The sequence below is a fragment of the Chenopodium quinoa genome, unplaced genomic scaffold (genome assembly GCF_001683475.1).
Source record: "Chenopodium quinoa cultivar QQ74 unplaced genomic scaffold, ASM168347v1, whole genome shotgun sequence".
Taxonomy (NCBI): Eukaryota; Viridiplantae; Streptophyta; class Magnoliopsida; order Caryophyllales; family Amaranthaceae; genus Chenopodium; species Chenopodium quinoa.
Window position 1 is genome coordinate 850,310 of NW_018745065.1, and position 17,607 is coordinate 867,916.

Below are 17,607 nucleotides of genomic sequence, written 5' to 3' on the forward strand. Positions count from 1 at the left end.
AACTATTAAAAACTACTAAAATACACAAAATAAAGATCAAATAAGGAAAATAAGAAAGAGAGAGAAATTAAGCGTAAATTAGGGAATTTATTTAGAAACTAAACCGAAAAATAAGCATAAAAATACCCTAAAAGTGACATAAAAGTCACTTATCAAGAAGCCTTTGCCAATAGGGAAAAGCTTGCTCATTTCCCGACCATTGAGGGACCCAACCATGTTGCGGTAACCAATAAGGGTAATTAGCTGTGGGAGTGATCTTCCCCTACTCACGGCAGCATCATATGAAGCTTGAGTTTGGAGGAACATACCTTATTGGTTCTTAATTAAAACTTACATGCCCAATTGCATGCTCCTCAGTTGTTGCTGAAGGCTTTGCATGCCTTGATGATGTTGATGTTGTTGAAATTGTTGTTGTTGTTGTTATTCCTCGTAACCACCTTCTAACCCTTCTCCCATGCTGGCATTGGGAAAATCCCCATTGTCGAGAGCTATAAAAACCAAACGTTCCTTATATTCCTCCCTAAGGATGTGCGGCTTAGGTTGGGGAGGATGCATCAGTGCTTTTGGCTCACGAGCCAATCAAAGTAGTTGTTGATATCATCGGTGAAGGCTATGAAATCCAACTTCTTAAGTTGGCAAAATTAAGATATATCTCATTCTCACCACCCCAGGAGTGCAGGCAGGGAGTAGGTCCCCATGGCCTATCAAAAATTTTAATTTCTTTTCTTACCATATAAACACATATAAAATAGATTTTCCTATCACTTAATTGTTTTCGTAAGTGGTTAGCCATTAAATTTTTTCTCGATTTGCGTGCCGAAAAATTTGCGTTGCGGTTTTAGGGGTCATCTTATTTCTTAAGGATCCAAATTGAGCTTGCAATTAACAAAAAAATAAAGTAAATGTCTCGCTTTGCATGTCAAAAAATGTATCGATTTATACAACTATTCTTTTTGCCGCGAATATTACTCGGGTAATGTTTTAAGGGTCATTTTAGTCTTTAAAGATCCAAATTGTACTTGGAATCGCCAAAAAAGTTACTTAAATGTCTCATTTTGCGTGTTTAATTACGTCAATTTCGAGCTTAATAATGTCAACATAGACACGCTCAATTTGGTCTCTCATAAATTAAAATTGCCCCTAAAACCTTACCTAAGCAATTTTCATGGCAAAATGAATAAGTGCATGCAACTCGATGCATTTTTTACACACAAAACAAGGTACTTTTTTTTTGCCAATTCCAAGCTCAATTTGGTTTCCCAATGACTAAGATGACCCCCCTAAAACCTTAACGAAACATTTTTTGGCATGAATGAGAAAAAATTAATGGATGACCACTAACGGAAATGGTTAAGTGGTAACAATTTTTTTTTTTTTTTTTTTTTTTGTTCTCCGTGGTAATAAAATAAAATAACATTTTAGGAAAGTAGCCAAATTCAAATTAGTGCATTAGTGGCAGTAAAAGTCAAATTTTCCTTATTTTTATTGTATGTTACTACCTATTATTTTGAAGAAAAAAAAGTGCATAAATTTGATGTGTCAACTACAAAAATAAGTAGAAAGAGCTTGAAGTTTTAGAAAAAGGAATCTTGTGAGACATCTATCTATTGTGGCATAGCATCTATCTATTGGCTTTCGGACAGAAAAGACTTTAGCGTGAATAAAATGTGAGATATACAATTTGGAGAGATGGTTACTGAAGCAGGCAATATTTCACCTTCTTTCCTTTATGACTTTGAAGATCTTTTCCTTTACAAGGTGGATACTATAACTGTTACAAAATGCTGTCAGCAAAAAAAATGTGGAGGAACTTTGACAACTACATTAGAGAGAAGCATATGAATGTGATTCACATATACCACTTATGTACAGCATGATCTCATACAGAATTGGCTAAGCAGCTCATTGAACATCCACTAAGGATCGAATGCTCGGAACAAATAGATCATAGCTTTCGGAATTTCAAGGACGCAGGAGCGAGGTGATATCTTCGCTGAGGTGAAATAACCAGTCTTGCCTTGATATTGTACAAGAGCATTGTGTTCATTCATATTCATCGAGCCATGCTAGTTCCTTCAAGTGCAGCTGTTACCTGAGCTGAAGCCTCCTCAAGGGTTCGTTTCTTTTGCACTGTATTGAATGCCTCAAGTCTATCACCAACCTCAAAATCATCATAGTCCACCAATCCAATTCCACACTCAAGCCCATTGTTTACCTGAAAAGTGAAAAGAACGAAATGAATGTGTACATTCAATCAAAAGAACGATGGAAGAGCCGATCCAATATAAATATATAATAAAAAGAAAAAACTTATTAAATACTAAGCTCAATACGAAATGAAGGAACATATTTGTAAGTGGTTACAAATTAGATTTCACTTAGGCCCCGTTTAGTTTGATGTAAAATATTTTTATGGAAAATAATTTTCCCATTTTCCTTTGTTTGGTTTGTGAAGGGGTGGACAATAATTTTCCCAATATTGGAAAACTGCATCCATAATGGTGGAAAAATATTGGAAAACTGCATCCATAATGGTGGAAAACATTTTCCTCCCTTCTCCTTATCTCCTTTTTACTTTCATCTCATCCATCCCCATTTCCACTTATTTTTTATATCTCTTTACCTTTTCCTGTAATAACCAAACAAAGGAAAACTATCTTACAAGTTTGGTTTTTCTTGAAAATAAGCTTTCCATAAAAACTTATTTTTCATCGAAAATGTTTTACATCAAACCAAACGGGGCCTTAAAGGGATATAGCATGCTTTTACAGCAGGAAGATTGAAGTGAGAGATCAACATTAAATAATTCCTAATGCCTCAAATAGGTTCCTTCCCTGCAAACAAATTAAGAGGCCGTTTGAAAATGACCATCTATAACACTAAAACACTACGATTCATTAAGCCCAGTTCACACAAGGCTTCATAACATGAAGTAGAAATCGAGAATGGAGTTGTGTCCATTGAAGGAACTTCAAGCTAGAAAGACGCACTATTCTCATCTCTAGACTACTACCTCCGTTAACAGTTATTTGCAACATTTACCAAAAAAAAAAAAAAAGATGGTGACTATTATTTGCAACAAACTTATTTATTTCCTAATTCAGTAACTTTTTTCTGTCAAAATGACCAAAATACCCTCATTTCAAAATTATTAGCACATAATACTACACATAATTACAAACATTATAACCTTAATCTAAATTAATTATCTCTCTCCTCCTTCATCTCTCATTTCATCTTCTTCATCTCTCATCTCTCTTCAAATTCCAATCAATCCTACTAGTGGGTTTCAGATTTAGTTATTCATGGGTGGTTTGCAAGATTCGTGGTTGGATTTGGTGGCTTGTGGGTGGATTTGCAAGTTTGTGGGGGTGGTTCATTGGTGGGCTTGGTTATCAAGGTGGTTCAGGGGTATTGGAGGGGTGTGGGATTCGGTGGTTCGTCGGTGATTTTGGTGGTCTGTGGGGGTGGTTCTAGTCAAGGATGCACGGGTACGCCAACCTCTTGACGTTTCCCGTACCGGGGACGTATCGGGGACGGGTACGGCCCAGATACGTCCCCAAGGCGTACCCTTGAAAAGTGGTACGGGAAGAAAATTTGGGGACGACTGGGAGCAACTTTAGAGACGTTTCGGGGACGGATGACCTCCTTTTTCGACGTCCCCAATAGAAGCCCAGCCCAATTTTTTTTAGAAAACCCCTAATATTTCTTACCCAATTTTGATTTCTTGAAAACCATAAAATTTGAAGATGCCACCTGCACTTTTTAGCACCTACAGCGACGGAAGATCCCAGGCAGCCATTAATGAACCTTCGAGAGAGGAGAGGAAGGTTTTTTTCTATAAAAATTATGTAACTTTCGACTCTGAAACATTTCAATTGGTATAAAAACAATTATACAAAGTACTGTGGCTTACTGTACTAGTAGAAGTAAAATATGGAATTGGAAAAAGTAAAGCATTATCAAGTGGAATAGGACAATAGGTAAAGTAGCTGTAATTGTATTTTTTTTTTTAAAAAAAAGATAAATTAGCTGTAATTATGTTAGTTTTTTTCACTCCCTTTTTTTTTCTTTCTTTTTTAGTCTTACTTACTCCACATCTATTACTATGACTCATGTTCAGTAGAATTTAGGTTTTATTTTTTCTTTTAAAAAATATTGTGTGGATTATTTCATAAACATCGTATGAATTTTAATGTTTCTGATTTTTTTGCCGTATCCTTGCCGACTTGCCGTACCCGTTGTTTGAAATTTTCATTTTGCCGTTTTCTGTCCCCGTACCCGTACCCGTTTTTGTACCCGTATCTGTTTCTGTGCAACTTAGGTTCTAGTGGTAGTCGAAGGTTTCGGGGGTTTGTCGGTGATTCTGGTCAAACAAACACCTCCGTTAACAGTTATTTGCAGTGTTCATATTTGCGGGTGGGTGTTAGGTGGTTTGTGGGTGGCTGTTTCATGGTTTGCGGATGGATGTTTCGTGGGTGGGTATCGGAGGTAATGATTCTGGCCGTTCGTGGGGGTAGTTTGTAGGTGGGCTTGGTGTTCCTGGGTGGTTTTCGTGGTTCTTGGGTGGATTTCGGTGATGGTTGGGTGGATTTCGGTGATTTGTGGGCGACGGTGGTGATTTGTGGGTTCTAGGTGGCATTGGTGGTGGTTCAGGGGTGGCTTGTGATGGTGGTTCTGCACAATTCTGTTTTAATTGTAATTGCTTTTATTTATTTATTTATTTTTTTTTTATCTGATTAATAATTAATTACATATCCATAACTTTCGATAATCATATTTTGAAGTTTTTCCTAGGAGTCCGCGTTGACCCTTTTGTTGCAAATAAATGTTAACGGAGGAAATATTAAAATAAGATATGTAGAAATGGGGGTGAAAAGGTGACTTGATGTTTTCTCCAATGCCCAAGAGCAGAGAAGTGACAGAGTGACAATCCCCTACTTATTACCAACATCAGTGATCTAAAAACGTGGAAAAAAAAAATCGATATGTACCTCTTCAACGTTTTCCTTCACCCGACGCAAAGAATCAAGGAGTCCAGCATGAACAGTTTTACCCTTACGTAAAACTCGAATCCCACAGCCTTTAGTAATTTTTCCCTCAGTCACCATACATCCAGCAACACGACCACTACCACTGCTAAACGTTGCCCGGACTTCTGCTGCACCAATTGTAACTTGTTCCTACATTCATATTCCATAGAACTATTTAGCTGAAATTTAAATTTCAAACATGGAAGAGCAAACACAATTCTGAAAAAAGAATTAATAGACGCTTCAAGAAAAGAACACGTAAATTCCAGGATGGAAACATAACAGTTCGTGTAAACTATATATAACTAAAGGTGACATATATCAATATGCATGCTTACTTTCAACATGACAATCTTTCATCGTAAGCAATACAGCTTCAGAGAATCTTTTTGTTTAACAATACTCCATTCTTTTATATATAGCACTTACAAAATTGTGGCTAGTCTACACATACTATGATCTTAGTTGAAAAGCATATGGGGCTTTTTGGTAATTTATCCGTAAACAATGATTAGGTAAAATTTATTACTAATACATACCTGTATTAAAATACTCCTCCATCCCAAAATGGCAAAATATACCAACATTACAATACTTTCTCATTCTTTCCTCGCATCATGTACAGATTTTTATTCAACTATATTATCTACTTCTACAAGCATACAACAATTGTGAAACCTTGTGCCAAACCAACCATGAAGTTAATTTGAGAAAGAGGGAATAATGTTTAAGCACCAAAGACTTTTGGAAACATATATTTAGTGCCCTGTTCTTAAAAACTTATTTTAATTTTGTGATGAGGGAATAAATCTTCTTAATTTTACTATATGTATCCATTTTTATCTCTCTTGGTCAACTTCTAATTTTTTTTTTTTTTTTTTTTTTTTAATTATTTACATACATGCTAATAGTCTTAAAACATGAGCCAAAATCAAATAGTTAATTTCACGATGGAGCCCATGGAGGAAGCAATGTTTAAGCGGCTAAGTCTTTTGAAGAAAATCTTTTGTTCCCTATATTTAACATGACTACTTGATAATATCATACAATTATCAAGTCGATGTAACATTCTCATGAAATTTGATCAAAAATTATACTCTCTACACTCCATAATTTTGTCAACCCGACTAATTTTCTCATTACATATAACCTACCACTTTATCAATACACAATTACTTCTTAGTTCAAATTACCAACTCAATGAAATTGGAAAGTTTTGAATACCAATCCATTCCTAAAAAAAAAAAGCAGACCCCATTGAAGACGAACCATTCTTTGTAGAGGAAGGCTAACTGCTTGCTGGCTGGGAGCTGTACAAGCAGTAACCATAAGACCCACATGACCACATCCACCGATTAACTTTTTCTATCTATTTTTTGCCCTCAAGTTTCTTGCCCTAATTCCGAGTTGGGATGAAGAGGGCAATGCATTACCAAGGCAATAGAAGTTTCAACACATAATTTTCATCAACTTCACTAAACCTTAGATAACTGACTATTATCGTTTCAAATAAGGGAAAGCAAAGTGTAATAACTATGCTTGAATCGCTTGATAAACCTATGCCATACTTTTGATCAATGATGTTAATTTGTAGATAAGGTGGACTAATTCCTTGTTATGTTACATACCTGACCCCTATCCATAATCAGCGTACACTCTGCTTTTAATAATGAGCTAGTGACAACTGAAGATCCCACTCTTCACTGGTGAGTCTAACCTATGTACAAACACAGGGAGAGGGCTAGTAAACACCTAGGTTACTTTCACTATTCAATACACCTAAATACTTCTGTCAAAACTCCACACATCAGTGAGTACGAATTCTTGAGCTAAGAGTTAAATCAACTAGATTCCTCAGTTACTTTAGAACCACGAGGAAGATATCCTGACACAGAACATAGAAGAATAATTGGACAATGTGAAGCAGAAGACTGTTTTGGCTGTTCTGTCAGCAGTTGTATACCATATCTGGTTTGCCAGAAATAATGCTTTTTGGCAAAAAGCTATTATTCACCCAGACAAGCTCTGTAAAGCTATTGGCAGAGTGAGCATGGATAGAGTCAGGCAGCTCATAAACAGGAAATGGAGCAGACAGCATTGCAAATGGGTCTATGGTCTATGTAGCAGCATTCCTAGTTAGATTATTTTTGTGGTGAGGTCTGTTTTTTTGTTTTCTTGATGTTTGAACAATTGGGGTGGAGTTTGTAAATGCCTGTTTTGTTTTGTTTGTCCCAAGTGATAGGTCTGGTTGTTTGGACCTTAATTGGGAAGGTTTGGGTGTTTGTTCTGTTCCTGTCAGCTGTCTCTCTTTGGCCTTCCTAGAAGGTTGCAGTTTTGCTTCTGACAGGTTAGTTCCTGTGTTCCTAAGATGAACCCTTCCTAGAAGGTGGCCTTTTAGGGGATAGGAACTTTGGTGGTTGTGTGGCCCTTGTGGTCTTGTGTAATTGGGGGTTGCCTGGTTTCTCAGGCTTGTAACTTGTACATTTGTACAGCTTGTTTGATAGTAATACATTTACTTACCAAAAAAAAAACTATAAACTTCAAATGTTGATACCATTACCTGTAAAAGAAAGGCATGTGAAAGAGATACTTATAATCAGATATATATTTCCACATTCATGTCAGTTTTAAGGATAGTAACCATGTTTCCGAAATTGACAGTACCACTTGTAACTGAATAAGGGCAACATAGGTGAGCCAGTATTATAGTTGAACTTGACACCAATAATAATTAATCTTTGATTTTCATTAGGAGCTTCTATGCTGATTTAGTATGTTCAATATCATGACATTTACAGGTGCGTCCTTTATCTATTCACCTAGAAGAAATTTAATATAAGGCCAAACCTGTAATGTCTTATCATTCAGAATACTGGGTTTCATTACAACAGCTATGCATTGCAAGACCCTCACCCAACCACCATCCAGCAATCAACCCCTTCCCCCCTCCCAAAATTATACATTTAATTAAATTAACACACACAAAAGACCACCAGATGTCTAACAAGATTTCCTACACCATAAATGTATATATCCGCAAAACACATGTACCCAATTAGCAGAGTTCAACAAAATTACCTCTACAGGATCCAACAATCCTTCCATTGCACGTCGCATATCATCAATTAGATCATAAATTACTTTGTATAGCCGAATCTCAACACCTCTGTTATCTGCATATTTTTGAACAGAACCAGGTGCCTTTACATTGAACCCCAAAATTATAGCTTGACTAGCAACTGCAAGATCAACATCACTAGTACTAACATCTCCTGTTGCTTGCAAGAGAAACTTCAAAGAAACATTAACTTGAGGAAGAACCTCAAGAGCCTGTCTCAGTGCTTCAATTGAGCCCTGTAATAGGTAGTGCAAAATAGCAAATGGATAAGAGAAACATCCCACGATGATATAAAATATATATAGAAACCAAAAGCAGAAGTTTACTTATAGAACTAACAGACACAAGCTCACTAATAGTTCTGCATCCTAAACAGCCAAAAGTACATCAAGTCAACCAATGAATACACAATTCTATAATTAAGTCGTTATGAAAGTCAAGCTGTTACTATAACAAGATATGTTTCTGAGAAATTCCCTTGGTCTCATTCTGAATATGAACATACATAAAAAGATATATTTCACATATATATTCATTGTGATGTTACAGTAAAAATCTCCAGATTCATAATCAATAAAACATTATTATGTCAAATTATCTAAAGCCTGTCAGCTTAAATCAAGCATGTCTTTGATCCAGATTGTTTTACAGCTCTGCCTAAGGGTGAAAGACTGTTTTACAGCAGCAGCTCATGATTTAAAGGTATAGAACTTCAATATCACATATCAATCAATCAAAGCCTTAATCCCATAAGTGGGGTCAACTACATGAACCAAAAGTGATTATTCCGTACAGTCATCCACAAAAATCTTCCTCCATCCCTTACGACATATACTCCCTTACGATCACAGCACGATAGAGCAAGTAAAGCAGTACAACAAATAATAACTTCCAATTTCATTTCGATAGCCACTAATGGAAGACCTCTTTAAATAAAGAATTGTTCCAATTATGTATTCAGACAAAAGAAAAGTAATTCTAAGGGTATAAAATTGGGTATACTCAAACAACTGAGTCGTCTAAAATGTACTGTCCACTAAAGAAGAGGGTCATTGCCTCTAAGATGCCTCAAGGAGCTTTGGACACATCAAGATGCCATTTTTATTTTATTTTATTTAAACTTTGAGACCTACAAATGTTATTTCAATTTATCTCAAGGCATTACAATAACTTAAAACCCACTTTGAAAATTAGGTTGCAAAGAACTCAAGGCTGGTTTAACATTGAGTCCTCTGCAGAATCAAATAAAAAAATTTTATAGATTCAATACAGCCAGAAAGGGACTATATAAAGATGAAGAAAGTAAACAAGGAATATTATACATTCAATATAGCCCAGGACTATGGTTTGGATACCTATTGTAGCAAAATCTTTTGAGGGTAATTTAACATAGCTAGTAAATTAGCCCTTGTCTTTTTAGTAAGTGATTCAGTGATTCTAAGTAAGATACTTCCTCCATTTTTTTGCAACATGGCCTCATGGAACACACTTTGAGGAAGTGAATAGAAAAGATTAACAGATAACGTAATCTGTATATTTCGGACAAATCTATAGGAGCTTGTTGCAACATACTTCGGTCCCAGTTCCGAGAATTTTGACAGGTACCTGTGTTTCATACCCCCTTTTACGTATTGACAACTAGTTGACATCATTTCTTTTAAGCATGACTGATATACCTTTCTACATTGTTTCTTTCTACGTTGTTCAATGTTATAGAATCTCTGTCTCTCTCTCTCTCCCAGATATTCTAATCACTAAGAGGAATCGTAATAAAAAAAATTAAGAGGTTATTTTACTATAGTGGCCTTCAAATCCATGATAGTGATATAATATACGAACTACTAAGTATGTTTTCTAATGTGGTGCCCCTGTATGTTTTCCTTTTTTACATAACATATAGCCATATACATGTTTTCTTCAAATGCATGAGGTGTGTCATTTGAAAAGAAAAAAAAAAAAATCAACAAGTCACACGCCTAATTTGTCCTTTCCCTTCTCCCTCAAATAGAATAAAGTTAGTAGTTTGATATCCACGGTAACCAGAAAGTCAAGTGCCAGCTCTAAATCTGAAAAGTGAAAGATAGATCGAGTCCACAGCTTAATCAAATACTCCGTAATATTTTTTAGAAATTGAACACAAGCATAAAGGAGATACGTAGATTTTCGTATCAGAAATATACAAATAAAAGGATTATTAGAACTTCTTCGTTTTCCTCGGGTTATTATACTGTGGTGATGAGGTTGAGCTTAAGTTTCACATATAACGCTAAACAAGCAATACAAGTTGAAATCTGCGCAACTTGTTTCCCATCTTAATAAGCAAAACATGATGCAATGGAGTTATGGATCAACAACTAACTAATTCACATGAAACACATAATTAATCTTTGATAACCTATGCAGTTCAAAGCTTCAAACGTTATCAAGACTCAGCCAGCTTTTACCGCACAAGAATTGCCATTTTCTAAACCAAATTACCAAACCACAAGAACCTACAGCATCCCAAAAAATTTATTAGGTACATAACCATAGTACAGCAGGTTTTTTCACGCCAATGAATCCTGGATTAGGCACTAAGGTGTAAATTAGGGGCACTGACAATGGCAATGACAAATTAATGGCATGCTAATTATTTATAAAAAAAAAAGCTGAAGACCACGTTAAAACATACACAAACTTCTTAAAATTAGTTGGAAACTAATCAACTATAAACATATTAACATAAAAATAAATAAAAAATCAGTCCATCCACTGAAACTCAAACCCCCAATCAGTTATGGCAATAAAAACCATCACGCATGCATTATTAATAATTAGTACGGCAAGAAAAACAATGACACCTTACCTGGAGATCAACCTTTAGAATAATATTTAGCTGGTGCAAGTCCAAACCAGCCATCTTCCCAGATGAAACTGCTGAAGCCAAAGATGACAAGGTAACCTTACCATCTCCAGCCTTAGTAGCTATGCGCTCATCCCTTATAGAGACTGCACGAGCCTCTGCCTTTTCACGAGCTATGTCAAGAGAACTCACTACTTCAAACTCATCACCAGCGAATGGAACATTATTCAATCCAATAACCTGGTAAGAATTTGCTCTTAGGTAAGAAAATATTGTCGGAGAAGTGGTCCGTCCAATGAGCCACAAAGGTACATTATTAGAAAGACTGGTTCAAAAGGACTATCAGTTAGTCTTTTGTGCACTTGCGTCCTGTAGGGTAGGCAGTGATACATACTGGCAAATTGGTAATGGCATCACGGGAATCAACTAGAAATTAGTTTGCATAGGCAAATTTGCCATTCATTTTTAGATACCCAATTATTCTTAAATTTCTGGATGTTAATTACCATAGTTGGTTTAATTCTTTGGAGATGGTAAAGCATCACCAGGGGAAAGAAAAACACACACACACACACACACACACACACGAATTAAAAACAGCTATGCATAAAGCAAACCTGAACAGGGATAGATGGACCAGCTTCATCCACACGATTCCCTCCATGATCAAATAAGGCACGCACCTTCAATCAGAAAAATCAAGTGAGTAAATGTCTAATGGTAACTCTCTAAGAACTAAAGTTCACAGCCATTGTTACCAACCTTGCCAAATGCTTCACCACAGACAATTGTATCCCCTTTTCTTAGGGTGCCTTTCTGCACAATAAAAGTGGCAATAGGTCCTTTTGATTTGTCAAGACCAGCCTCAATTACAGTGCCCTTTGCACTCCTGTGAGGATTTGCCTTTAACTCTTGCAGCTATAAACATAACACAGAAAGAGAAAAGAACAATATAAGAAAGAGAGAAAAAACTATGAAGTGACACTGTGACACTGTGTAGGTAGGGGGTTAAGGATCTCTTCAAAAATAGCTACAAATTATTAAGCAAAGGAGTGCGTAAAGCTAGCAAGGAATTAACACAATAACAATCAGGTGTAAGAAAAATTAAACATAATTTTGCATCATGTTAGAAGACAAGACCCCTCATCTGCATCAGAGTTGCATATATAGCAATACAGGACATTTAAAAAGGATAGCCAAATTAAGGATACAACCTACAGGAAACTACCTAAGAAAACATATTCATTGTCTCATTGAACACCATATCAACAACTCAAAATATATATTGAAAATCTAAATAATTATCTTTTTTATATTAAATAATTAAAACTTTCCACTGTGTTAAATATGCATGATTTCTCAACACATTCCCGCCATCATATTTCTCCTAAAATCATGGACCAAAAATAATGAGTAAGCTGTGGGACAAAGAGAGTAAACTTTTAGAGAGACAAGAGTATATGTAAGTAATGTAACTCTAAATATCTAGGTGTAGTTCTGTTATGCAATAAATTTTAGAGATAATGAGTTTCACCTACCTAATATAGAATTCCAATTCAGATAAATAAGAAGAACAAATGAAGAAATAATAGCTTCTACTAATTTAAAGAGTGCATTAGCAGATGAATATATTTGCCTCAAACTAAAATTCCTTTCCTTCAAAACTTAATAACAATAAAGATGTGCAGAAAAAAGTAAGCCGGAAATAGTAAGAGTCCTTCAGAAGTATACGACATTGTAACTTACCATTAATATAGAATTGAAATCAATCTTAAATAAGAACCATTAGCTTTATCTTACCTCTGCAACAAGCATGGATGTCTCTAGTAATTCATCCACGTTTTCACCTTTGAGTGCACTGATCTGTAATATGGAGGTACAAGGATGAGCATCCACTCAACATCACCCCACCCCCCTACCAACCCCCTTACACACCCCAATAAATAGGGATTGGAAAATAAAAGAGAAATAAAAAAGTAGCTGCCAAAGGATTTCGTTGAAAAATTAATTTTATATACTCCCTTTGAATTTCATTTTAAAAGTAACATTTTGACTTTTGCATAATTTATACACTAACTTTGACTTGATTATCTTACTAATTTACATAATGCACATGGTGTGTAATATGTTGTTGGATTGGTCACAATGTATATTTCCATTATATTTCCTCCATTTTTTAAAATTGTCCTATTTGAAACTCGCATGGTTTCTAATGAAATATTGTGCTTAAAATATTTTAGGCTACGTATTACCAACAAATATAAATTTTATATACTTTCTCCGTGCTTTTTAGTTGCTACACTTTCATTTTCACGGTCCCCTAGACAGTTTTTTAGGAGGAGAGAGATAGAGAGAAAAATAAGATGGACCATGTGGGTAGGAGAGTGATAGAGAGAAAAGAATGTCAAAAATGGAAAGTGTTGCAACTAATTAAAAATTTCCAAAATAGGAAAGTGTAGCAACTAAGAAGAAACGGAGGAAGTATTTGGATATCAAAAATCGACGAATCTAATAAGATCCCACATGACTATGTTCTAAAGTATTATCTATCTTTAAAATATTAGATTCCAAGTACTTGGTGGAACAAGTAAAAAGGAACGAAAGAATTATTAATTTTTTATAATAATTACAAATACACAATTGCGGATATTCATGGTCAAAGTTATGTCCCCCCAAATGTGTTGGTCAAATTATTGCATTAAATAAAAAATTAAAGGAATTTTTTAAATTATTATTAAAAAAAATTACCTTGACCATTGGGATATCACCACCCCAATCCTCTGCCATCAAACCAATTGATGAAAGGTCTTGCATGACACGATCAGGATTAGCCCCGTCTTTGTCTATCTGTAACAACCAAAAAGAATTAGTTAAGATAAACTAATTAAAATTTAAGTGCGCATTACAATGCAAATATAACAAGTCAACCCATTTAATTCAAGCAATCCTCATCACAAGTTCACAACCTATGCCAATTGCAAGCTAGATGGGAGCATAATTTTCAAGATAGTGTCCAACATCTGCCCTTAGAAGGTCCGATTGAAATTTAGGCTATATTGTACTCAAAAACTACCAAAAAGAACCTGCTATAGCAGAGTATGATGGTTACCTTATTAATTGCAACCACAATAGGTACACCAGCTGCTTTCGCATGTGCTATGGCTTCATTTGTTTGAGGACGGATCCCATCATCAGCAGCTACAACAATAATAGCTATATCCGTCACTCTTGCTCCACGAGCCCTCATTGCCCCAAAAGCCTACAGGAGGAAAATATAAAATACATCAATTAACATGATTGATGCAACTGATTCATAACAATTATTATTCGCAGACATATGTGCCACGAGATAAATTATCATATACTGTGCTTGTTAAGAGAGCAGATTTGGAGCATATATGAAAAAATGAGTATACATAATACCAAATTGACATATAAATTAAATTTAGAGTGGAGCCTTCAGTTAACCTCGTGACCAGGAGTGTCAAGAAAGACACAAGGTAGCAACTTGCCATCAACTGGTACATCCACTTTATAAGCTCCAATCCCTTGTGTAATCCCTCCTGCTTCAGAAGCTGCAACCTGCAAAATAAAGTAAAATCTAATACAAATCCCAACAGATCCATGAATTTGAAACAAGGATTGGCATCGATAATTTCTCAAAATTATTATATATTCAGCTATGTCACTCTTCATTGCAAACTTGCACAGCAAACCTAATGACGCAGTTATAAGATCGAATGAAGTAAAGACATTAGACTAATGGATAGGCCAAATAGACATTCTATAAATAACACTTTATGCACAGTCTTATGAGTAATTATTATAGGATACATAAAATAACTGAAAGAGTAATACTTCTATACAGCTAAGAATATGCAAACAGATAAGGGAAGGATGAAAGTAAAATGATCATCTGCCAGAACGAAAAACTCTTGTTTTGAGACATTATAAATGCAGCTATAATGACAAAAATAAAAACACAGTCAATGCTTTGGTTGAACGTTTACCTTGCTCTTTCGTATATAATCCAGGAGGGTTGTCTGCCAAGATAGACCAACCATGTTAGATAGTTGTTTGTAAGAAATGAGCAATCTTAATTACAATTTTTTTTAAAGAGATTGTCGCTTACTCACCTTTCCATGATCAACATGACCCATGATAGTAAGCACAGGAGGCCTATCTTCAAGTTTGTCAAGGTCATCTTCATCAAAAGTTTCCATTTTCCGAGCCATATCTCCCAATTCATCAGAAACCGCATCCAAAACTTCAACTTCATACCGTTCACAGATCATCTTTACCATTTCCTTATCGAGAGTTTGTACCCCATCAGGTTTAATCCCCTTGGAATATAGGTAACCAAGAATTTCACCTTCACTGATAGCCAAGTTGTCTGCCAATTCTTCTGTTGACATGCCCTTTTCTCCAACCTCTAAAATATCCACTTTGACAGGAGCTGCATCTCTCGCTGCTTGACGTCTAGCAGCTTTACGACTTGCCTTACTCCATTTCCTCCCTTTTCGAGCGGTAGCACCAGCAATGGATACTCCAAGTTCTGAAGTATCTTCATGCATATCATCATCATTAACCATACGCCTCTTTGCTCCACCAGCTGTAACACCCTTCTTCTTGTAGTCATCTTTAAACTTTCCTGAAGGCATTTTCGCAGGTTTAGGCGGGGCAATTACAGCTTGAGCAATCATTGGATCAACAGCTGCTTTCTTTGAGGCAAACTTGTCAACCAAAATTGGTTTTCTCTCTTTTGATTTCACAGCCTGGTCCTTCCCATCAACTGGGGAGGACATCCCCACATCCTTCAAAACCGGCTTTTTCGGCACTGGTGGAGGAGCCACAGACGGCCTTGCCTGCAACTTGATATCAGGCCTCTGCGGTGGCAATGGAGGTCTCAAGGCCTGAGGTGATTGATTGTCTAACTTTTCTTCTCCTGTAGTCCTACTTTCAGTTCTCTCAACCTTTTCAATCTTAGGAGGTTCTTTTACTACTTTTTGCACTGTGGCAACCGGATTCCCCTTTCGCCAAACACTCTTCCCACCGCTAGGCTTCCCTTTTGCCGAGCTATTTACAGGTTTACCATTTGCTGAAGTACTTACACTGGGAGATGGTTTATTTACAGGTTTGCTCTCATTTTTACTATCTAATTCCGAGCTTCCGATTTCTAGTCTCTCAGCCTTCTCTAATACCTCATCTAGTGATTCAATAACCTTCTTCCTCTCCTCCACATTGCCTAATTTCCCATTACTCGAGCCTGCATCAATTTTCGATTCCTCCCAACCTCCCGAACTTTCCCCCAATTTACGATTCCCATTAGACCCCGATTGTAATACCGGTTTAGGAGAAGGTTTCAAGATAAGGTCCTCATCTTTACTCCCTTTATATGTATTCTCAAGAGAAACAGCATTTCCTTGCTCAGAAATGTAATCAGTAACAATAGAAAGCTTACACACCGATACGTATTGCCATCTCCTTCCCCCTCCTAAATGCCGAAAATTACATCTACAAACCCTTCTAGGAATCGAAATTTTATTAACTAGTGAAAAGGAAACCTCCAAATTTCCTGAACAACTCGTTCCAGAGCTTCCCAAAGTCACTAAGGAAGCCATTGTTGCCATAATTATTATTGTTCTTAAAGATTAAGGATTCTAATCATCAGAATTTGCATTTAATCAATCCCAAGTGTAAGAATTTCACAGCAACAGCACAAATTCTTGTAAACCTAACTATAAACTACTCAACAAAGTGGCATTACAGTCCCAAAACAGTCATACACTATTCACTGAACAAACAGATAAATATGCAAAATTTAAGGATAAAATGAACAACCCACAAAAAGAAAATGCCAAATTTTATGGACTATAAAGTTTTTGAATTAAGATATAACGTGAATTCATAAGAAATGAAAACAAAATATATAAAAATCGTACCTTATTATGGCTAGAATGAAAGCAGGAAAATTTATGAGGTCAGAAAAATAAGAAGAAGGAAATAGGCGGATGTTAAGAAAGAAGGTGAGGTGAGTTGAGCGGTATTTGGCTAAGAGAGGTCTACAAAAGCTTGTGTGGCTCTTTCTCTACCTGTCAAATTGAATTTTCGTGATAAGGCTTTATATTTTCATCTTCAATTTCTTATGTTTTTTTTCTCTCCATCCATATACTTTTTCCCTAATTTAAGTTTAATAACCTAATCTCGAGATCATATCCATTAATAGACATTTAACAGTGTTAAAATGGTTTGACAGTTTGGCTTTTGTTCAGTTTGAAACAAGTCGGTTTCAATTAAGTTCAAATTATTATCGGTTCGATTTTGTTTCAGTCTAGATTTGTACGATTTTAATTTAGTTGGGAACGGGTTTACCAAGGTTCAAGGAGTTTAAAATCATACGGTTCGGATAATAACATTTCTACATCATAATATCAATAAAACAATTAAAGCACTTACTTGGATGCCTCACATCTCTTTCTAATAACAAAATACACGCGTTAGTAACTTCAAGGAAAATATAAAATCAAACAATTAAATTAAATAATTGAAATAGAGATTTGGGACCAAACTCTCAGAAATTAAAACCTTTCACGTCTAGGGCGAAGGCAACTTCG

The 17,607-nt window shown here is 35.8% G+C and overlaps 1 protein-coding gene across 1 annotated transcript; it reads right to left on the bottom strand.

The window, feature by feature from the left end:
• Positions 1-1,605: 1,605 nt before the first annotated feature.
• Positions 1,606-17,085, bottom strand: LOC110709379 (translation initiation factor IF-2, chloroplastic-like). Its single transcript, XM_021887587.1, has 12 exons — positions 15,130-17,085; positions 15,004-15,036; positions 14,462-14,575; positions 14,103-14,252; positions 13,742-13,840; positions 12,794-12,856; positions 11,756-11,911; positions 11,611-11,676; positions 10,997-11,233; positions 8,112-8,387; positions 4,995-5,183; positions 1,606-2,215 (listed from the first exon to the last, which is right to left on the bottom strand). The coding sequence occupies exons 1-12, from the start codon at positions 16,621-16,623 to the stop codon at positions 2,054-2,056; spliced, it is 3,039 nt and encodes a 1,012-aa protein (XP_021743279.1). The 5' UTR covers positions 16,624-17,085; the 3' UTR covers positions 1,606-2,053.
• Between the last annotated feature and the right edge of the window lie 522 nt (positions 17,086-17,607).

What these genes read in the sequence shown, in the direction of transcription:
- LOC110709379 (XM_021887587.1), bottom strand. Translation starts at nt 16,623, where the DNA reads ATGGCAACAATGGCTTCCTTAGTGACTTTGGGAAGCTCTGGAACGAGT. An exon ending in GTCATGTTGATCATGGAAAG is followed by an intron (nt 15,037 to 15,129) that starts GTGAGTAAGCGA and finishes CTATCTTGGCAG; the next exon opens with ACAACCCTCCTGGATTATAT. An exon ending in GATTGTTGGATCCTGTAGAG is followed by an intron (nt 5,184 to 8,111) that starts GTAATTTTGTTG and finishes ATATGAATGTAG; the next exon opens with GAACAAGTTACAATTGGTGC.